At 50.1% G+C, this 23,317-nt stretch overlaps 1 protein-coding gene across 1 annotated transcript; it reads left to right on the top strand.

Annotated features, from left to right (window-relative positions):
• The first annotated feature begins 1,042 nt into the window (after positions 1–1,042).
• On the top strand, positions 1,043–23,267 carry MPP1 (MAGUK p55 scaffold protein 1). The gene is made up of 12 exons (XM_007120260.2): positions 1,043–1,296; positions 11,551–11,694; positions 11,871–11,949; positions 12,974–13,059; positions 16,111–16,179; positions 17,635–17,831; positions 18,224–18,330; positions 18,985–19,065; positions 19,782–19,862; positions 21,334–21,536; positions 21,728–21,802; positions 22,612–23,267. Exons 1-12 carry the CDS (start codon positions 1,195–1,197, stop codon positions 22,786–22,788), a joined length of 1,401 nt encoding a protein of 466 aa, XP_007120322.1. The 5' UTR covers positions 1,043–1,194; the 3' UTR covers positions 22,789–23,267.
• Positions 23,268–23,317: the final 50 nt, after the last annotated feature.

Here is a 23,317-nt window from a genome sequence, read left to right as displayed (position 1 = left end):
TATCTCAGCCTTCTATAGTTCCTTCAGGGTAATCTTGGGGAAGGGAGCCAGCAATCACGTGAGCTCAGCCTCTTAGCAGACAAAACTGGGTGATCTGGCTGCAAACTCTTTTTTTTTTTTTTTTTTTGCGGGATGCGGGCCTCTCACTGTCGTGGCCTCTCCCGTTGCGGAGCACAGGCTCCGCGGCATGTGGGATCCTCCCGGACCGGGGCACGAACCCGCGTCCCCTGCATCGGCAGGCGGACTCCCCACCACTGCGCCACCAGGAAAGCCCTGGCTGCAAACTCTTGCCCCTGGATTTTCCCTTCTTGTCTATCAGGTACTGGAAGTTCCAAATAAGATTACATAGAGTAATGAACTGCTTATAATACTGCGAGGTTACTCCCTTGGGGTCAAGGGGCCAGGTGTTTATCAGGTAAAGGTGTGTACAGATCGTGGACAGCCCTGAGCTCTGTAAGCACAGGAAATGTCTGTTTTGTTCAGAAAGTCTGGCGTCCCTTAGGCTGCTGTTTTAACACCACGAAGGTGTTAGGGTATAAGGAATTCTGCTCTAGGATTCGGAAGGAATGTTGGCTCTCTTCGCTTCCACTGATCCCTCAATTTTTTTGTGGCATTAACAGTAGGAGATGTAGCCTAAGACCAATAACAGCAGCACAGGAGCCTTAAAAGGCCTTTTCTCAACGTCCTGTGCCCGCATCGGTTTATGGATGGAGCCTGGAGTCAGAGGGGCGGCCGTCGCAGCCCTCGGATGCTCCCCTGCCATCCCCACGAATTCGGCCCGGGTGTAGGTCGAGCGCTCAAGCCGCCCCAGGCTGGGGGTCCTCTGCGGTTTGGGAGCGGTGTGCTTTTCCCTATGACCCCTCTGGGATTCAGCCGCAGGGGCCTCGGCGGGAGCAGCGCCTCCTTCCGGCCCGCAGGTGCGCAGCGCCCGGGGCCCGCGGGGCCCAGGGGGCGGGGGCAGGAGGGGGCGGGTCAGGGGCGTGGCGAGGGTGGGGCGGGGGCGGAGCTCCTCCCCCGCGCTCTCGGCGCACAGCCTGCGGGGTGGTGACTGAGCAGCCGCGCCGCTTCCCAGTTGCCTCCGCCGCCTCTGCCGCCTCCGCACCGCAGGCCCGGGGCCCTGCCGCTCCAGGCTCTGCCCGGCCCCGCAGCCCCGCGTCCCCGCGTCCCGGCGCCCGGCGTCCCAGGTCCCGCAAGATGACGCTGAAGGCGAGCGAGGGCGAGAGCGGGGGTGCCATGCGCACGGCGCTCTCCGACCTCTACCTGGAGCACTTGCTGCAGAAGCGCAACCGGCCCGAGGTGAGCTGCCCCCGGGGCCCGGCGCGGGATGCGGGCCGGTCCTCGTCTCTAGGCCGCGCCGCCCGCCGCGGTCCCTCCCCGCCCGCCGCCCTGCCCTCGGGGGTCCTGCCCCCGGGGTGGAGGCCGCGGCGGGCGGCGGGGTTCGGGCGGGACTCCGGGCGCGGTGGCTGGTGGCCCCCAGTAGCGCCTCTAGGCGAGAATCGGGAGAGGCCGCGGCCTTGACCGAGAGCTGATTAAGGTCAAGGGAAACTTCTTCGTGGACGGAACAGATCCGAGAGTAGGACTGCTTGGTGGTTGTGTCAGCAGAAAGGGTGGTAAAAGCCAACGCTGGCCCCGAAGCGCTCACTCGCCGTCCCTGTGCATTTAGGCAGGGCCCCTGGTGCTGGGGTGCAGATGGGGGGACCCCTGTGTCTGTGGGCAGACAGTCATGTCACAGGTAATTCTGCCCCCCAGATTCCTATGATGGCCCATAAATAGCTCATCACCTGGATCCTCAAAGATGCCCAGAGGGAAGGGTTGATCATTTTCTTGTTCTCTCTCATACTTCTGGGTGTGGCGAGGACCCCGCAAGGTAAGGTTGTCACTCAGGGTCTCTCCCACAAGGGCACGGCCACCAGGATGCTCGCTCACTCACTCGTCTGAAGGCTGACGCTCTGTCTCATTGTCAGCCATCAGCCAGCACCGGCCAGCAGCCCTTCCATGTTCCCTGGCCTTCTCACAATGCGGTGGCCAGGTTCCAAGAAAGGATGTCCACGGAGACACACAGACACAGAGAGAGGGCCAGGCAGAAGCTATCTTGCCTTTGATAACTGAGCCTCAGAACTCACAGTGTGAATCTTTTTCCTAGACTACAAGATCTTCCAGGGCAGGGCTGTTTCACACTCACTCTTTACATTTTAAATGCCTGGTAAGTGGGTCCTCAGAAATGTTTGCTGAATTAATAAGTGACTTAAGAGGTGGACATGCGATTCAGCATAGCCATCCACTTTCACAGATGAGGAAACAAGATCCACAAGGTAAAGCAGACTGTAGAGCTGTGGACTCTGGGCTGGGTGGCATCAGCTCAGGTCTCCGCATTCACACCTGTCTGTCATTGCGAATCGGGATGAACCCGTGGGGAAGACATTGGTTATTCAGCTGACAAGACGAAATTGGAAGTTATGCAGCAGCATGTGCCCTAGGAGGGGATCAGGCTCTAAAACTACTTGGTTCCTCATAAGTTTGGACATGGGATTTTTTTTCTTCCCTACAATCAGCTCACTTGGCTGAGCCTTAACTCACCCCCCCCCCAAAAAAAACACCTGTCTTTATTAAATTTTCTTTTGGCAACTTTATTGAGGTTTACTTAGCATACATCTAATTCACGAATTTGATTGTGCAGTTCAATGACATTTGACAGGTGCATCCCATCATGTGGCCGTCACCGTCATCATAATGTAGGACATTTGTATCACTCCAGAAAGTTCCCCGATGGTCCTTTAGGTTCATTTCCCTGGAAACCTGGAAGCCACCCTGACAACTTCTGAAAACACTAGCACTTTGCCTTTTTCAGACTGTCTTATAAATGGACTCCAACCATATGCAGGCTTTTCTTTCTGGCTCTTTTCACTTAGCACAACCTGAGTGTCACCTCTAACTCAGTGCCCAGACCCTGTGTAGACCTGTCTGCTCCTGGTGGGGAGGCTGGAGAAGTTGTGTGCGGTTTTGAAGAGAGGCCCTTTCACTGCCCTCTGAGTAATTAGCAGTTTGTGTGGAGCTGTGAGTTGATCCTGCAATACCAGATACAGTCTGTTTGCTTGGTCAGTTTCCTTGAGTGAAAGGATTTGAAGATGAAATAAGAAAACTTGGAAAAGCACTGAATGAAGAGCATCCAGGTCTGCCAAGGTGTGGACGCCGGAAGAAGAATCTCCGCACGATGAAAGGTGGCCTGACCCCACGAACCTGCTGATTCTTATTCCCTGAGGTTCGCCTTCCCTCTGGGGCTCTTAGCAGTCTCTGCTGCCAACCCTGGGCTCTGCGTCCCCCTCGCTGCCCAAGTTCCCTGTGCCTTTGATTTCTCTTCTCTGCAAAATGGACCTGCTTAGAGGGTTGCGGTGATGTTGACCTGACGTTAACGCCTGTCCAGCAGCAGTTGCACGTTTTGCTGTCCTAGCAAGAACCAAGAAAAGTTGTAAGGAAGTGGTTGGCTTTAAAGGAGTTCACAAACTCATGTTGCCAAAGGCTTCATTTAGGGAGATTGCTTTCTATAAAAGTTCTGAACACTGGAAACCCAAAGTTTCACCTCTGATTATAGGCCGCACGTGGTATTGAAAAAGTATTGTCAAAATATAATTTTGCAGTAGGTTTGAAGTGTAGCTTGTCTCCCATATTTAAGTACATGTTTCCTTCCTTGGAGAAACATTTTATGAGCTCTCTCTGACCTTGTTCTTTTTTGAAATCCCTTAGTGCACATAAGATTGGTTGTAAAATTCCTACTTTTCTCTTCAGTCCTGTTTGAAGTAGCCCTTCTCCCGTGACCTGAAGCAATACGCTGAAAGTCCCTGAAAGTTCACTTGGGTCTGTCCCACATGGGAAATAACCTAAGAAATAAGTCAGGCTCCAGCGGAGTTTCCACTCAGAAGAGCTGTCTGTGGGCTCCTGGGTGGGGAGATGCAGCATCACCTGCTGTGCATGGGCCAGGATGTCACTGGCGAATAGCGCTCCAGGCAGGGGACATTCAGCGCTGAAGGGGGGGGGGTCTTGAGACACTGCCAAATGTCCCCTGGGGCAAGGGAGATGAAATCAGTTGACATTTCATTGACTGCAGAGATTTTTTTCCCCTAAGCAGTGAGTTGCTCAAATCTTTCACTGCTGCTAAAAAAGGAGGGGAAGTGACCCCAGGGCTGGGAAATGGGAAGAAAAGCTCAGAATTAGGGAACCAGAATACAACTTTTGTAACGTGACGTTTTCTTTTCTGAGTCTTCACGTTTCCGTTTTACCTTCCCATAGAGAAATACACATGAGCAAAGTACATACGCAGTTGCCGCTGGAACGGCTCCTCTGTGACCACGACTCGCATCCGCGGAGGCCACCAAGCACGGATCGTGTAGCACTGCCGTGTTTACTATGGGAAAAATCCGCGTGTCAGTGGACCCGTGCAGCTCCAACCCGTCATGCTCAAGGGTCGACTGTATAGGTTTTTGCTCAAAAGTCACTTGCCAGAAAATTCTGGCTCTGAGGCGCTCCTCTTTGCCCAACTCTTTTCCCCGGCTCTTGTCATTTGCGGTGAAACAGTGCCCAGCTGTTTCTGGTACCTTGAGCCCTCTTGATTTTCTCATAGTTTTTCTTGTTTTCTTTCCCAAAGTGGAGCCTGACCTTGCCTGCCGTCTGCGGCGATCACTTGCCTTCTTGGCCTGGGCCTTCTTCTAAGTCTCCACGTGGAAACAGTTGGCAAAGAGCCTAACAGTAGGCTGAACAAATGTTTGTTCTTTCCTCCGTTCATTCGCTGTTCGCTGTCACGGGCTCTTAATCCGACTGTTTGGGTGGGAAAGCCACCCGCTGCCAAGTTTGTTTTTCATCTCTTTTTTAATCCCAACTTCCTTTGAGCCACTGCCTCTGCCCTTTGAACCCGCTGCAGATGTTTCCTCCGAAGGGGGTTTCAGCGCACAGGCATTGCCACCCCAGCAGTGTGTGTGATTAAAGGCCGAGAGGCTGCAGAGCCGCCCCCGTCCTGCTGGGGCGGCGGGGATGACGGCTGGTCTCAAAGTTGTGAGGTGAACTCTGCCAAATGCAGTCTAGTACCTTTGACTGCATTGTTCAACATCACTTGGTGGTCGTGGGCGGCTCAGCTTTGGGGCGACAAAGTAAACAAACGAAATATTTGTGGCACGTTGGAATGAATGTATTACCAGCTATGGAAACAAGAAAAGTTAGAGCAGTTCAGGGGCAGGACAGGTGCCCGGCACGCGGCCAGTGGACAGATGGACAGATGGGACAGGGGACAGACTGCAGTCTAAGCTGTTGTTGTCAACCTGGACAAGTTAGTTACCCTGAGTGGCAGGCGGATAACCTTCCCATTTCTTCAAAGCTGGGTCTGTTTGGGCCAGCTGAACTCTGTGGACGGGTCCTGCCCTGGTGTGGTCTCAGACCCACGGCTGGGGTCAAGGAAGCACCTTGGCTCCGTGTGCATCTGTCTGTCTGTCTAGCCCTGCTCCTGGGATTGTCTGTGGCGAGGGGTGCAGGGGGCTGGTTGAGGGAGTTTCCTGCATGTCAGGTGCTGTCGAGGAGAGGCTGACGCCCTCTTGCTGAGCAGCCAGGGAAGCCTCACTGTTGCTAGTTGGTTCTCTGGTCGCCACGTCGGAGGGATCCGTTTATCTTCCTCAGCGTTTGCAGCTTCTGGGTGAGCATGATAGTGGCGCTGAGTCATCCCGAAGGGGGGACGTCTTGGTGAATAAGCACATTTAAAAGACCGGCCTTTCAGATAGCAAGTCTTGAACTTGCCTGGGTGCTGAGTCCTTGATTTAAAGGCTGATGTGTTCAAAGCAATCTGTGTCATGGAGCCGAATGAGAAGGCAATGAGCGGAGGGCGCCCCTTTATCTGCCTGTTCCACGCACACAATCACGTAGGAGTCGGCCCCTTGCAGAGGTCACTTTGTCTTAAGTGGACTGCGACCTTCGAATCTGTCATTGTAGACGGGCCCCAGCGCGTCTCGAAACACAGGTGAATCATCATAAATGGTTTATTGATGGCACTTTACGGCACATGATAAAATAATCTGATCTATGTTTTCAGATTTTATGGCCACCAGTACCTGCTTTGCTTACTGACACAGATAAATGGTAGATGGTGATAAATCCATAGGATTAATTTCTGAGTTTGGTTTTCAGCTTTCTCAGCCCCACAAAAAGGTTTGTAAGTCAGGATCAAGGAAAGTCCTAAGTTTTATTTCATGCTTTGAGGCCAGAAATTTGAGATTTGAACTTTGTCTCTTCACAGCAGTCATTCAGTCCTTGAATTCCTCATTCTATACATTCAGTCTCTTAACACACGCGCGTGGTAAACATCTACAAATAGTACAGATGCTTAATTTGAGAGAAATAATTCTTCCTTCCAACTTGACGCTGCTTTTCCTCCAATTTTCTTTTTTTTTTTGCGGTACGCGGGCCTCTCACCGCTGTGGCCTCTCCCGTTGCGGAGCGCAGGCTCCGGACGCGCAGGCCCGGCGGCCACGGCCCACGGGCCCAGCCGCTCCGCGGCACGTGGGATCCTCCCGGACCGGGGCTCGAACCCGCGTCCCCTGCATCGGCAGGCGGGCTCTCAACCGCTGCGCCACCAGGGAAGCCCCCTCCGGTTTTCTTGAGTCTACTTAGAGAGCTGTTTGATCTCATTCTCTTTAAATGGGTCTGTGGCAATAGCTACCTAGCTTTGAAGAGTTTTAACCACATGGTTCCAGGTCGCCATGGGCAATGCTCTGAGGAACTATTTGGTCACTGTGTGGAAGCTGACCCTGTACCCTGCAGATGTCTCAAGGATTGGTTGTTGCCTCTGCCTGTTCTTTGGTATTGTGCTGTCTTAGTTATAGCTCTTCGGTCGCAAACAAGTGCGACTTGCCAGCCGTTTTGCTAGTTCTTTTACGCAATAACTTCGCCTCTCTCTACTACAAGCTCAAAAATAGTACCGCGTCAAAACCATGGACTTGACATTGGTATGACATGTGAGTGTAGTTCTGGGCCGTTTTGTCACATGTCTGAATATATGTAACCACCACCACAATCAAGATATTGAACTGTTCCATCAGCACAGAGACCTCCCTGGTGCCACCCCTTTATAGTCACATCTCCCCGTGTCCCCTTGGCAACCACTGATCTGTTCTCCTCCTCTATGATTTTGTCATCTCTAGAATGTTATATAACTGGAATCATATTGTATGCAATTTTTTATTGCTGGGAAGCGTCCCGAGGTATGGATAGACCACAGTCTGTTGAACTGCTCACCTATTATAGGCTGTTCTCCTTGTCTCCAGGTTTGAGTTACTACGAATAAAGCTGTCATGAACCTTCATGTACACGTTTTGCACAAACTTTTGTCTTGTGCCATTGCTGGGTTGTGAAGTAGTCGTTTCGTTTTTTAAGAAAGTTCCCAATTCTCTTCCCGAATGGCTGTAACAGTTTACATTCCCACCAGCCATGGATGAGAGATTCAGTTTCTTTGCATCCTCACCAGCATTTAGTCTTGTCACCAATTTTTATCTTAGCTATTCTGATAGGTGTGTAGTGGTATTTCATTATGGTTTTCATCTGCATTTCTCCCTGATAGCTAGTGACATTGAACATCTTTTCATGTCCTCATTTGCCATCCTTCCTTACATATCCTCTTTAGTGAAATATCTGTTCATGTCTTTTGCCCGTTTTCTAATTAGATTGTTTTTATTGTTGCATATGGAGCATTCTTTATGTACTCTAGATGTTAGAATTTTCCATTGGATGTGGGGTTTGTGAATGTTTTCTCTCAGTCCACATCTTGTCTTTTCGTCGTCTTCACGCAGGCTGTCACGGGGGTAAAGCTTTTCATTTTTAAGAGGTCCAGTTTGGCAGTTTTTCCTTTTATGGATCTCACTGTTGGTGCCAAGTAGAAGAACTCTTGTCTGGCCCTAAACCCTGATGACTGTCTCCTAGGTTTTTTTCTAAAAAGTTTTGTAGTTTTACATTTTACATTTAAGCCCATGATCCATTTTAAAGGTCTAGTTCAGTGTTTCTTTTTTTGCCTATGGGTGTCCGATTGCTGCAGCGTCTTCCTCCGTTGAATTGCCTTTGCACCTTGTCAAAATCAACTGGACGTATCTGTGGGTCTATTTCTGGGCTCTCTCTTCTGTTCCATTGATCTTTGTGTCTGTCCCTCTACCAGACCACACCGCCTTGATTATTTGTAACCATATAACTCTTGAAACCATGTAGACTGATTCCTTCTACTGACTTCCTTTTCAGAATTGTCTTAGCTGTTCAAGGGCCTGTGCCTTTACATCACGTACATTACACGTCCTCCAGAGGTACTTTTTTCATGTAACCTGCAGGGATCGGGTGAGTGAAGCCACTTGTGGGTAAAAAATAACATCCCAGATGCAGGAGGATCCACAGGTCATGCTTAGCTTTCCCCCCAGGGTGCAGTGGAGAGTGAGCTAGAGAGCGTGTGCCCACCTGCAGGGGGGCAGCTTCCACAGGGACGGGTCTTCTGGTTGTTACTAAACGAAACAAAATAAAGCAGAACTTTAAATTCTACATTCATTCCTTCGTAGCCCTTCCCTTCATCTCTTTCTGTCGTGTGTGTGTGGACCTTAATGTTGTTTCGTGCCTTGCTGGAGGTAGATTGTAAAAAGGGACAGTCCGCTTCTCCCTGATCTTGTTCGGGATGGCAAGGTGCCCAACTCAGTTCTTGTTTTCTCAGCCCCTTTTGCAGCCTGGGATGGCCACGCTGTGTTCTGCAGTTCTGGCTGATGAGACATGAGCAGATGTCCGTTGGGGAAGTTCTGGGACAGATGCCACTGGCCTGGCCTTTCTTCCTTCTTCCTGCCTTGAAAGTGGAGCTGTAGGTTGGATGGGCAGCTTTTCAGGAGATGTTTTCTCAGAAGTCCGAGCCCCAGCCCGTTGTGCCCCGGCCAATTCCTCCTATGTGCACGTTCCAGGCTCTGCTGCCTTCTGGAAAAATTTTTGAAATCTCTCATCCCTGTTGACTTCCTGTTTTTTGTCTGTGGGTTTCTATGTACCCTCCCCCCTTTGGGCTCATTTAAACAGGGTCCAGGCTACACGCAAGTACTTAAGCTGCCAACTTGAACCTCAATCACAATCACGTAGGAAAATTCGATCTTGCCAGAATAGAAAGCATTGTACCTTGTAGGGCTTTAGGAATAATAGGCTTTCATTTGCCTGTTTAGAAATTAATTTGAAATGAAACGAATACAGTTTACTTCTCACCTCCTTCTCTAGTCAGCCAGTTCCTCCGTGTTGTTCATGTCTCTTTCCAGAGGGCGATGATGCATTTACAAGCAAATATGAAGATATTCTTATCTTTCACTGTTTATGCTGATGATAACATACCTTTCCTCACTCTTTTCTTTTTCCGCTTAATATGTCTTCCAGATTAACCTCTGAACCTCCTTTTCAGGGCTACATGGTGTCTGTGTGCCAGGATACCCCCCGCACAGATGCAGTGGTAACTGTATTAACGGCTTGTCTACTGTAGACAACCTTGACGTTCTGTGTGGTTCTGGGCTCCCAGGTCTCATAAGACACTTTTCTAAATATAGCCCTTTGTTAGACAATTCTGCTTTAATAGCAGTGCCGTGTAACTCAATGTCATGTGAGGTTTTTGAAGTTCTAGTTGCTACACAAGGCAGTTTCTCTTTGTCAGTACGTCCCTCATTCTGTAGACAGACAGATAGGTCTAGCTGTTCCCACCTGGGGATATGCCCGTTTCTCCTTTGCCACCAAGTGGCTGACGAGGTGTCCTGCTCACGGCCCCACCGTCTCCGAGGGGCGCCCCCAGGTGTGGCTGGATTGCGGCCACAGTCCATTTTCAGCTCGATCCTTACGTAAACCAGGGCCGGGCTTCTTCCTTCTCCATATTGTTTTTGATTGACTGTTGTATCAGGAGAAGGAGCGTTTCGAGGAGATTTATTCATATTGTGCAGCAGCCACTTATTCTCGTTGGCGTGTGGCCTCAGAGCGACACTGTTCTTAAAAGCCCAAGCCTGGAAGCACCCCAAAGTCCCTCCACGGTAGGACACCACACGAGGGTTCCAGTTCCCTGCTCCATGGCCTTTTCACTGTCTTCGTGCCATTCCCTTCCAATGTTTTATCTGAAAATTTTCAATCTCACTGCAAAGAGGAAACAATTTTGTAGTAACTTCCGTCAGCCATACCTCCTAGGTTCTACCATTAACATTTTGCCACGTTTGCTCTATCACATGTCTATCCAAAAACCATCCATTCGCCTTTTTTTTGTTGTTTTGCACTTCACAATAAGTTGCAGAGATCAGAACACTTCACCCCTAAAAGCTTCGGCGCGCACATCGGCTAGGGTTCAGTATTTCTTTACGGTTCTTTTTTAAATTCTGTGGTTAAGTTTACATACGGTGAAATGCACTGGATGAGTTTTAACAAATGCGTACACCTGCGCAACCCACCCCTGGTCCCAGTTTGGAACAATACCACTCCAGAAGGTCTGTCATGCCCTTACCCAGCCTACCCCTTCCCATCCTGTGAGAGGCAACCACCGTCTTAAATTTTTTTTACTGTAGTTTTGCTTGTTCTAAAACCTCACGAATGGTCTCCTCCTGCAGGCGGACTTTCAGCTATAGTGAATAAAGCTGCTGGGAACTTCTGCGTGCAAAGCCTTTCTGTGGGTGGACACCTGGGAGTGGGGTTACCAGGGCATAGGGTCAACGTACGCTTAACTTGATATAAGAAATCGCCACACTCTTTCCCACGGGGCTGCGCCGTTTAGCGTTCCCACCGGCAATGTCTGGGCGTTTCCGACGCCTGTCCTTTTCATTGTAGGCTCCCCGGTGGCTGCGGAGTGGTATCGCGGTGATGTTGGCTCTTCTTAGGCCCTCTTTAGTGAAGTCTTTGTACTCTCAGGCTGAGCGTTTTGGTGAGACGTCTTTAGTTTTGATGAGATCAATTGTGTGCTTTTGGATTCTCGCTCTCTGTGTCTACTAAACCTTTGCCTGTCTCAGGGGAGTTTCTCCATGAACAGATATTCTTAACTTTAAAGTATCCGTAGTTTTAGTTTTCGTTTTTTTACAGTTTTCTGCCTCCTCCCAGGTTTTGAAGATGTATTGTGCTTTCTTCTCAAAGCTTGGTTGTTTTCCCTTTCACGTCTGGAACTGGTTCTGTATGTAAAGTGATGTGGGGACCAACGGGCCCTTCGCCTGTGCGGGGCTCACCCACATCACCGTCTGCCCTCCTGCCAAGGCCACGGGCCTTAAATTACTTCCGATTTACACTAAAGACGTCTTTCTAGAGGGTAATCCGTCCAGCTTTGCTGTCTTCATGGTCGGGGTCAAGGTTGATGTGTCGGGGTCACGGTTGATGTGTCGTCTCGGGCTGATGGCAGGGGTAGCCACTCGGATAAATAACGCTTCCCGTCAAGTCTAATGCAACTGGCCACCAGCCTCAGGAGATAAGCGTTGCTTTGCTGAGCCTTCGGGGTTTTAGACGCGCAGCAACGACCCGACGGCTGCTTGCTTCATACATTTCTCTGCTGTTTTGACCCGACAGACTGTGTCACCGCAGCTGAGCGCTGTGACGGAGGACATGTACACCAACGGGCCCGCCGCCCCGGGGAGCCCCTCCCGGGCCCAGGGCCAGGAGGCTCGGAAGGTTCGGCTCATCCAGTTCGAGAAGGTCGCCACGGAGCCCATGGTAATGCCTTCCTCACCCCCCCGGCCCCTCATGGCAGGCTTCTAGCCCCTGCCAACTGACGACACCTCGTGTGCAGACAGAAAGTACTTCTGCCAAGAAGTTGCCTTAAGTTGTCTTAAAGATCAACTCAGAAAGAGCTCGCAGTTAAGCTTGCTGTGCCCTCGTCTGTCTTCCAGGGAATCACGCTGAAGCTGAATGAGAAGCAGTCCTGCACGGTGGCCAGAGTCCTCCACGGCGGCGTGGTCCACAGACAAGGTGCAGGCGCGTTCCGGTCAGGGACTCCTCCCTCACTGCCCGTGCAGGGCTGGGGGCACGAAGCTTATAGTGTTCAAAGCAGGGAGCATCTGTGGGTTTGGTGCCGTAATGACTGGCTCTTCAGAGCGATGACTCGCCGGCGGCCCTGCCGCTCCCGCGGACCCACTCGTATACGCTTATTTATGCCAATGCTTTTGCAGCTAGTTAACATTTGAGCAACTACCATATGCACCCCCTTGCATTAGACCGTGAACGCATAGCAGTGAAGAAAACAGACCATCTCTACCTCCTGGGGCTACCAGTTAAACTGAGAAAATAGAGAATTCCCTGGCGGTCCAGTGGTTAGGACTCGGCACCTTCACTGCCGACGGTGCGGGTTCCATCCCCGGTCGGGGACCTAAGGTCCCACAAGCCACATGGCACGGCCAAAAATAAAAGAAAAAGAAGAAAAGAAAAAAAAATAAACTGAGAAAATAGGTATTAACAAATAATTACAAGTAACTGTTGTATCTCCATGTGAAGCTGCCGTCAATTTGCAGATGCGTCATTTAGTAAAAAGTGCTTTTCTGTGTATCAAGGGTAGTACAGGTATTGATACCCATTCTTCACATAGAATCTAAACAGTGATTAACTTTACCGCTTGGTAGCATTTGGAGGCCTTAGCTAGACAACAGAGGAACATCGAGCTTTCTTGTTCCTTGGAGCGTGTTCAGCTGTGTCATGGCCCCCTGACACCAGGGGGACTCTAGTTCCAGGACACTTTCAGGACCAAGTGCTTTTATTTTGCAGTTGGAGTCCTGAGGTCAAGGAGGATGACATAATCTTAAACCGTCGAGTGCCTGTCTTGCTAGGTCCCTGAAGGCCATGAACAGAACATTCCCGTCTCTCACGGTCGAATGGTTTCAACCCTGTGTGTTCTACACAGTCTGTTGTACAACATGCTCTAGCTCATGATTTCTTTTCTGTGGCGTTTTGACTTCTGTTGACACGTCTTTTGTCTGAACGTCTGTTCTTTTGTCGGTAGGCTCCCTTCACGTCGGAGATGAGATCCTAGAAATCAACGGCACGAACGTGACTAATCACTCAGTAGATCAGCTGCAGAAGGCAATGGTGGGTACTCACTGCGCGCTTGTCTTCGTGAAGCATCGATCCGCGTCGGTGTCTGTGTACCTCATTTTTCTGTGAAAGTGTTTATACCTCATTGAAGGGCCTCTTGCCACTGCTAATCTTTATTCTGTGCAAGAAATGACAGCTCTCTGTCTTCATTTAGTAAACTTGTAAAACAAGGCAAAAGACCCAGAGTGTCTGTCTAGAAAGAGCATTGGACTGCAGTGGCAGCTCTGAAGCCCGCTCTCCTTTGTTCCAGCGCTGTGATTTGGAGCAGGTGAATTCACTTGAAAATGAAGATGGTAGTAATTGCTGTTCTTATGTCATAGAGTTGCTACAAAGAACAACTGGGCTATGATAGGTGAAACGTTGAATGTGCTCTTTAGCTGCAGTTGTGCCGGGCATTGTGCTGGGTGTTTGCCTCTCCAGATTCTTCACCATCCCTTCCCACCCCTGCACACAGGAGAGACCCTTCCTGTAACCAAAGCAGGAAAAAGCACATGGGGTAGTTGGGTGTAATTGGTCACAGCCGGTAGGAAGCACCCCTCAGGCACTCAGCAAGGAGATGCCAGGGTACCAGCCAGGGAATGAAGCAGAAAATAGCAACTTAGGGAAAAGTTTACTTTGAACCAGAGCTGAGGAAACTGAACCTTAGAGGTTCTGAAGCATGGCTGTTTAAGGATAGACCTCACTTCTGACCAAGGTGAAATGACAGGGACCAGATTTACCCTGCTTCTTGAAATGACTCACATCCTACATATTCATGTACCTGATGACAGAGGATTCAAAATACTTGAAGCAAACGCTGGCAGGACTGCCACATTCTGCGGGATAGACTGTGTACCCTGCCACATGACAAGCCTCGACAGGTTTAAAGGATTCAAACCATACAAAAGTGCACTGTCCTCCCACAGTGAAATGAAATTAGAAATCAAAACCAGAAAGATACCCGGAAATCCCTAAATATTTGGAAGTTAACACACTTCTAAAGAAGTCACAGGCCATAGGAGAAACACAGGGCAAATTAGAAACTGTCTTTGAACGAATAGAATGCCACTGAACTCGGACCAAGGTGGAAACGCCTGGATTATAAAACGAGAAAGGTTTCAGTCAACAGCCTCAGCTTCTACCCACAGAAACTAGAAGGAGAGCAAATGAAACCCAAAGCAAGCGGAAGAAAAGAAACAGTCAGACAACCAGAAATAGAACGGACAGGACCCTGGTAAATGAATGTGGAGGGTGAAGGGGTTTGTAAAATATAACTCTGAAGTAGGCGTCACCCACCTCTGAGAAACTCTGTAGGACCAACGACCCAGTTCCTTCCACAAAGAAAGGACTAGAAAAGAAAGCACTGCAGGGAGAACAGCTAGATGAAACTTCGACTCTTACAAGACATATCCACCAATTGCAAACAGTGTCGGACCACGTGCCCCAGACCCTTCATGCAGCGTCTTCCCACCCTCTGGAGCGGGCCACCTGCTTCCCACCGGGACGCTGGCGGGATCGTTGCATGGTCACCAACACGAGGAGCAGTTTGGCCTAATGGTTGCTTCTCAATAGAACGTGATGCACGTGTTTTCTCTGAGCCGATGGCACAGCTGTATCCCTTCGTCTTGCATAAAAACCGTTTCTAGTATGTGAACAGTCAACATTTGTGCTTCTTTTTGGTTTATGTAAATAAAATCAACCACGTAAAAGGTAATTTGTGTCGTGGCAAAAGTTACCATGAACAATACACTTGGAGAAATACTTGTTGTGCATATAATAGGTAGACAGTTACCAACTCTAATATTTAAAGTGCTTCTGAACTTTGTATGAAAAGACAAATAGGGCTTCCCTGGTGGCGCAGCGGTTGAGAGCCCGCCTGCCGATGCAGGGGACGCGGGTTCGTGCCCCGGTCCGGGAGGATCCCAGGGGCCGCGGAGCGGCTGGGCCCGCGAGCCGTGGCCGCTGAGCCTGCGCGTCCGGAGCCTGTGCTCCGCAACGGGAGGGGCCGCAGCGGTGAGAGGCCCGCGTACCGCAAAGAAAAAAAAAAAAAAAAAAAAAGACAAATAACTAGGGAGTTCCCTGGCTGTCCAGTGGTTAGGACTCTGGGCTTTCACAAGACAAACAACCAAATAGACAACTGGGCAAAAGATATAAGAAGAAAAAGCATATGGCCAACGAGCTCTTGAAAAGTGCTCAATTTTGGTTATGGTAATAAAATTACAAAATAAAGCAACCGTGAAATAATTTCCACCCATCAGATTGGCAGAAATTTAAAAAGAACGTTAACGTGTAATTCTGGCAAGAATTTCAGGGGAAAGGGAATCTCATATACTCCTGGTGAGAGTGGAATTTTCATAGTTTTTTAGAAAAGTAATTTGAGGATAGCTGTAAAATTGTTTTTATCCTTTGACTCTGCATTTCCATCACGGGGTTCTATTCTGTATAAATCAAATGCAAATATATAAGGATACGCGTTAAAGGGTGTCTACTGCAGCAGATTGTAATTAAAAAAAACTGGCAACAGTGGACACGGCCAGTAATGGGGGTGGTGGCTGAGCAAGGGATGCGGCGGAGCCATGAGTCAGAGTGAGTGAGGTCTTCGTGTATCAACCTGGAAGCAAGTCACAGAGTAATGCGTAGAGCATTATCCCATTTTCGTTAAAAACAAACAGCAAGAGAACACATGTATGAATATGTGTGTAAATATTTAGACGCATGGCTGGCCCTTTATTGGTGTGGAGAAATGTGTGGATCTTTGTGTGCCAGGGTTCATTTTAAGTACTTCTGGGGGCCTCTTGGGGGTCGACCGTGAGGAGGAGGGAAAACCATTAGCCTTTGTTCGTTATTCTTCGTATGTCCCCATGTTGTTGTGCTGGTTTATGTGGCACATGACACTTCTGTCTTGGAGGAAGCCTTGTTCTACGAGATTTCAAAGTGTACAGGAAAGATGGCTATTGGGGAAAAAAATGCCCAGGACTTTGGGAGGGGAAAAATGACTTCCTGAAACCCCCAGTCACCCCGGTTCGTTTTGCATGACAATTTTATTTCACCTTTCTTTCTTAATAGAAAGAAACCAAAGGAATGATCTCATTAAAAGTAATTCCCAACCAGCAAAGTCGGCTTCCTGCACTGCAGGTAGGTGGCACCATTTTCTCTCTTGTGATGAAGGCAGGATTCAGGCCCAGTGTGTATTCTTTGAATTTGATTGAAACGATGTGATTGTAACTTTCTCAACAAGCACAGCTGCCTGGTACTCTCTGAACCAAACTAACGTGTTACAGACTGGCAGGCGTTTCTCTGACCGCGGGCATGACTGGCCCTTTGCAGCTCATTGGGGCTGCAGGGCCCTGACAGATAAATGTGGAAGAAGGAAGTTTTAAAAAAAATAACTCTGAAGTTTCTGTCACCGGTCACTTATCGTATGATGGTATAATTTTCTTTTTAAAAGAACTTGTTTTAAATTGAAGGCTTGGTATATATGGGCACATACCCAATAAAGGACACAAATCATAAGCGCAAAACGAGATGAATTTTCACACACTGGACACACCCATGTGAGCAGCAACCCTGACTTCTCACTCCAGAGATGAGTTTTGCCCCTTCTTGAAATTGGTGTACATTGACTCATGCAGTATGACTCCTTTAGTGTCTCATTTTGTTCACTCGGTATGAAGTCTGTGCTGCAGCAGCAGATGATTCCTTCTTATCCATTTGTTGTATGACTATGCTCTGGAAGGCCTTCTGTGATTCCAGCTTTTTAGTTCTTACAAACATTAGTGCTGCCCTGAACCTCTTTGTACCTGAGTTTCGGTGCATTCCTGATGAGTTGTAGGCTGTGTGCATCTTTCATGACGTTGCCAAACTAGTGTCCAAGGTAGTCGTACAATTTTCCATTCGCGGCTGCAAGCCCCAGCTCTTCCACATCCTCACTAGAACTTAGAATCATCTGGGGTTTTGTTTCCTTCACCTTGGCCGTTGTGCTGGTGGTGTTACATTGTGCTCTACTGGGAAATGGTGTCTTCTCTAGTTTGTTAATCAGCCTTAATTTCATGACTCTTCCAAGAACCAGTGTTGCCTTTCCTGATCCTTTCAACTCTATTTTGTGTTTCACTGGTTTCTGCTCTTTATTATTTCTTTATTTCTTTGGGTTGGATTTTTAGCCCTAATCTTCCTAGCAGAGGTGACTGATACTAAATTCTGATATAGCGTCTTCCAGTCTTTTTTGTTTCTATGTATAAAGAAATACTCCTTTAAAATTTCAAGCACACTAGGTATTGTTTTTATTTAATGATATTCTCATTTAATGTTATATCAGCAGCATTTTCCCAGGGCATTAAATAGTCTTCTACAAATTGATTTTTACAGTTACGTGGTAACATATTCTGTAGATGGCCATATTTAATTAATTCCCCATTCTTGGAAAATCAGATTGTTTCTAATATTTCGCTCTAATAGATAATGCCGTGGTGAGCACGTGTACCCATGTATCGTAACTGACAAGCTTCTGCGTGGAAGTAGATCGTGGGGTCAGGACTTTGGGCGTGTTCACAAGGAAACAGGTGCATTTCAGGTAGTAGCCTTCTTTTTCAGATGTTCATGAGAGCGCAGTTTGACTATGATCCCAGAAAGGACAGCCTGATCCCCTGCAAGGAGGCGGGGCTGAAGTTCGTCACCGGGGACATCATCCAGATCATCAACAAGGATGACAGCAACTGGTGGCAGGGACGGGTGGAAGGCTCCTCCCAGGAGCCGGCGGGCCTGCTCCCCTCGCCCGAGCTGCAGGAGTGGTGAGCTGCCAGTGGACGCGGACCCGTGGCCACCGCGGCTGCTCAGCTTCCAAAATCTGTCATCCTGTGTACAGTTTCTGTTTCTCAACCGGGCCAGCCTTCCGGTTTTCCTGGAAGAGTGGGCGGGGGGCAGCGATGCCTTGATGAGCCTGACTGGCCCTTACGGGTGAAGGAGGCTGACCGGCTCTTCCTTCATCCGTGGATCTGCCTTGCCACAAATGCTTTCCCTAATCTTTAGGTCCCTGAGCCTGCGTTGGGACTGCAGCCCCTCTTTCTCTGCCGGAGGAGGCCGGGGTCTGGGGGTTTTGTGTAGAAGGGGCGGCACAGGCGAATGACCCCGGGGCTTTTACACCAGGAAGCCCCCAGTGTCCTCGGTCCTCTCTTCCCTCCAGGCGAGTGGCGAGCGGGGCTCAGTCTGCTCCGCGTGAGGCTCCGAGCTGCAGTCCCTTCGGGAAGAAGAAAAAGTACAAAGACAAGTACCTGGCCAAGCACAGCGCAAGTACGCTCCCCAGCCTCCCCGCTGCCCGGCACATCGTTCCCCGCCCCAGGGAGCCAACCCAGCAGCCTTCCAGACCTTTCTCAGTACATCAGTGCCATCAGTATGGCCAACTGCAGGGTCTGAGCAGCCCCAGACAGTGGCCTGTTTTCCTTAGACCTGATTCAGACTTTGTCCCTTAGCTGCCGCGGTTGGAAATATATGAACATTATAAATGCATTTGAGTGGATTGTAGATAGCAAGTGAAGAATAATCTGTGATTGAGCTACTATTTACTGAATGCCTCCTTCCTGCCGGGAGCATTCTAGAGAAAGCCAGGAGCAAAGCACAGGGCCTGAAAGCTATGTCAGCGGCCTCCAGTGAGGCAGATGTGGCCGGAGTATCGCTGCTGGCGGAGAGGAAGGGACAGCAGCGCGAGCTGGAGGTGAGGGGAGATGACGGGCGCGTCGGGTAACGAGCTGTGGAGAAGAAGTGGAGAGGGTGGGGGCCATAAGATCAGAGAAAATTCGAGTCCAGAGAACTGACCAGCAGCCGTGCTGAGGTTAGATGGTGCGGTCCAGGTTGTCCCTGACGGTGTCCGGGCCGGTATAGCCGGTCGCAGCCTCCGCTGTGTGCCCAGCTCCGGCGTGAACACGGCTTGCTTTTCTTTGTCTCCAGTTTTTGATCAGTTGGATGTTGTTTCTTACGAGGAAGTTGTTCGGCTCCCTGCGTTCAAGAGGAAGACTCTGGTGCTCATAGGTATCTTCTCATTGCCTTGCCACTTAGAGTACATTCCTACATTGCTGTTCTTATTTCCCTGCCTGCGGTACGTAACCTCCCTCACTCCCTCTCTCAAAAAAACAAAACAAACAAACAAACAAAAACAAGGGCAGTGAGGAAGAAAAGGAAACGAGAAGGCAGGTGTCTTGGGTCCTCCGCGTGGAGCGGATATAAGGAGTTTTCTGAGTCCTTACCAGGACTCCCCTGGGTTCACGTTACAACAGAGGGTAAACCTCACATGGTTTTCAGCAACTAACTCTTTGAGGTGGTCTGTCCGTCTGGCGGCAGTAGAGATGCTCCAGGCCCGTGCTCCCGGGTCCTCCCCAGCTTTAGAGTGAAAACATGAGTTGGTCAGAGGACCTGTATGAGGGTTCTGTTTAAATTTCCAGTAGAAGTCAGTTCCATTCATTTTGGAGAGTCCAGTAAGGCAAATATGCTTCAAAAATAAACGGAAAATGCCATGTGGTAGCTGGCTCCTCCGTGGGAATGACAGTTGTCTGCGGAATCCTAACTGGGACCCCAGGGCCTGGAGCCCCCGATCCTCCTGACCCCAGCCCAGAAGCCCCGCAACTCGCTTTGACCTGCGGCTCATCTCGGGGTCTGAGAGATGAAAACCCCTATCCCGTTCCTCTTGCGAGCCCCACCTTTGTGTCTGGGGAAAGAAATGGAAGCCTTTATCTCCTCTGTCTGTGCAGGAGCCAGCGGGGTGGGCCGCAGCCACATCAAGAGTGCCCTGCTCAGCCAGAGCCCGGACAAGTTCGCGTACCCCGCCCCGTGTGAGTAGCTCGGGGGCCTCGAGGACACGATACCGTAGTCATTGTCTTTTCCTTTGTGATTTTTTTTTTTCTTCAGCTGCACTGCGCAGCTTGCAAGGTCTTAGTTCCCTGACCAGGGATGGCGACCTCCAGGCCCCAGCAGTGAGTGAGAGCGCTGAGTCCTAACCACCGGACCGCCAGGGAAGTCCCTCCTTTGTGATTTTTTTAAAAAATGTTTGATTATAAAAAGAAAAGGCAATTTGGAGAGATGCAAATCTGTGCGCAGAGTTGCTCCCGCTAAAAAAGTAGCTGTGCTGTTTGTCTACAGAAGAGAAGCAGTGGTCAACATTTTTATACTGCTTTGAAAGATTAAACAAATAATATGTTATTAAAAACTTATGTTACTTTTCTTCATTTTCATTTATATTATAAACACTTTCTCATACGCCTAAATCACTCTGAGAGCTCTCTTCCGGTCCGTTGAGTGCCTAAGGAAATTACAGGACAGCCACCAATTTTCATGAAATGTTTTCTCAAAGTAGCGCTCAGTGAGGCCCACGTAACCCCAGCAGCTGTTGTAGGAGAAGAGTCGGGCCAGCGGTCAGGCGGACGCTTAGATCAGTTCCATTCCCAGGAGCGAATCTGTGTAGAAAACTGGATTCTAAGCCTGTTATTAGTATTCTTTTATTCCTTGCTTCTCCGTTTTGCCTCTGAGGACAGAGTGACACACTGGGGTCAGAAAGCAGAAGGCCTTGGAGGTAGAAATAACCACGACAGTTCCATCATTCAATAAGTTAGAATGAGAAGTGAGTTAGAAAGGGTAAGAGGCGAGGATAACTCCGGTCAAAGCAGAGTCATCATTTTATAAGATGGAAAGAAAGACGCACGGCAGTTGTGGATTGAGGAGAAGGTGCCCGTTGAGACAGACCAGAGGGTGACGCAGGAGACCAGGGCGTTGCGTCTCAAGCTACAGCATCTGTAGCACGTTTTACTCAGAGGATCACTTACATGAGTGACCGTAAACGTTGTGACTTAAGGACATTCCAGCATTTAATAGTGTGAGTTTAAAGCAAACCAAAGTACTCTTCTTTCCAAACAACAAAAAGGAGACTTTCGGTGTACTTCCCAGAAATCCTGGCTGTAGCCTGGAGATCTGCTTCTAAAATATTTTCAGCCGTCATTTCTTCATTTCCGAGCTTCCGTGTCCCCGGGGTTGGGGTTTGAGAGATGCGCCTTCATAAAGGGAGGAGGATGGTACGAACTTTCTACGTTGGGCTCTGGCTCTTGACAGTTAAATGTGTTCTGGGCGGATGGGGGACTTCCTGGTCCGCTTCGTTTCCCAGAGTCAGCCCCTCGGGGTCCTGTGTGAGCCACCCCTCCGGTAAACTCCCTGCGCTAAGCCGGCTGGGGTGGCGGTGGCGACGCCCGCGTCCGAGCCCTCGGGAGCCGAGGAGGCCCTGAGTTGCTCAGGGATTTGGGTTCTCGTGCACAGATACGACACGGCCGGCCAAGAAGAGTGAAGAAGACGGGAAGGAGTACCACTTCATCTCCACGGAGGAGATGACGCGGAGCATCTCTGCCAACGAGTTCTTGGAGTTTGGCAGCTACCAGGGCAACATGTTTGGCACCAAATTTGAAACAGTGCACCAGATTCACAAGCAGGACAAGGTCGCCATCCTTGACATTGAGCCCCAGGTGGGTAGGCGTGGAAGGCAGGAGTGGATGCCACGAGCTTTCGCTGGGATCACCTGGAGCAGGAAGAGCAGGACCAGAAATGCTGGAGACAGTGCGGGGATCGGCGAGGCCCGAAGGTGCTGACCGCAGAGGTCCGTCACGACAGCTAACTCCTTTTCTTCCTCTCTTCTTCCTCCACTCCCTTTTTCCAGACCCTGAAGATTGTTCGGACGGCAGAGCTTTCACCCTTCATTGTGTTCATCGCACCCACTGACCAGGGCACTCAGGTGGGACTGAAGGGTCTGTGCTGGGCGGGGGGGGGCGTGGGTGGGCGGAGCTCAGCCTCCCGACCCTAAACCTAAGCCTGCCTGCTCCCGTCTCCTTCCCGCCCGGCCAGGGGCCAGAGCACGTGTGCCTGTCCCGTCTGTTCGGCAGACAGCTGTTAATGCACTAGCCAGGCCACTGTTCCAGAAGAGCAGATCCTGACACTGGTGCGACATGGGCTTAAGAGGGGCATCTGGGGGGGGGGGGCGGCGCAGGGCAGGGACTGTGAAGGACAGCGGCAGCCCTGGGCCCACGTGGTGCGTGCTGTGCGGGGAGGGGCAGGAAGGAGGCCAGGACCGTGTTGAAAAGGAGCCGAGCTGCCCCAAACCCACCCTGCAGGCGCTTTGCTCTGGCTCTTTCTCAGTAGCTGTGTGGTCTCCCATCGTGTGGATGTAGCAGAGACTCATTTAGTTTCCTCATTGCCTTCTTGATGGCTATTTAGGTTTAAAACTTATTATAAATAATACGACAATCGATGGCCCTGTGCCGTACGGCGTTTGACACGTGCAAATATATCTGTAGGAGACATTCCAGGCAGGATCGTGTTGGGAATGTGGAGAGAGGTCATCCCTGTGCCAGGAGCATGTTATGCAGAGTTTCATCTTCGGTGACTCTGCTAGAGGGGAAACACAATCTCACTGTACCTGTATGTTCTACTGGAATCGGTGGTGCTGGGGTGCAGACGGGTGGACCCCTGCTCCATCCGTGGCGCCCTCTCCCCCTCCCTCCCTCCCTCCCTCCCTCCCTCCCTCTTTCTCTGTCTCCTCCACAGACGGAAGCCCTGCAGCAGCTGCAGGAGGACTCCGAGGCCATCCGCAGCCAGTACGCTCACTACTTTGACCTCTCACTGGTCAATAACAGCGTCGATGAAACCCTTAAGAAATTGCAAGAAGCCTTTGACCGGGCATGCAGTTCTCCGCAGTGGGTGCCTGTCTCCTGGGTTTACTAAGCTTGCAGAACAGGGGGAACGACTACGGGCCCCCGTCGAGCCTTAGGAACTCCATTCCCCTTGCTTTAAGACAAACAGGATCGCCCCAGCTAGCTCTGTGTCAGCTTCCAGCTCTCTGCAACTATCCTCATGACCAGTGGGTATCCATCTTGTTCAGGTTTCTGAAGGGCTGGGCTCTGACTTCCCTGAGAGATGGGGCCCCATGGATCGGGATTTCAAAAGGATCTCTGGAAATTGGGGTCCGGAAGTACTATCCAAACGCAGCTGCTGATCAAAGATGGTACACGTGGGGAGGAAAAGCCATGGACCCTGTCCCTCTGAAGCCTGCACTCCTTTACCTTCAGTCACACTGGGCACTTCATTTGTCTTTGAAGAAAGCATTTTTAACTGCAACTTTCTAAACTGCCAAAATGAAACAGCTGTGCGATAGGATGAGGTCTGCTCTAGCGAAACCCTCAAAAGCAATAAAAGTGTTTGTTTGTTTGTTGTTGCTGAGGAGTTAAAATGCCAGTGACCTTGTGCCTTTTAA

This window comes from Physeter macrocephalus, chromosome 21, assembly GCF_002837175.3.
Source record: "Physeter macrocephalus isolate SW-GA chromosome 21, ASM283717v5, whole genome shotgun sequence".
Taxonomy (NCBI): Eukaryota; Metazoa; Chordata; class Mammalia; order Artiodactyla; family Physeteridae; genus Physeter; species Physeter macrocephalus.
This window is presented reverse-complemented; position numbering and strand designations above follow the sequence as displayed.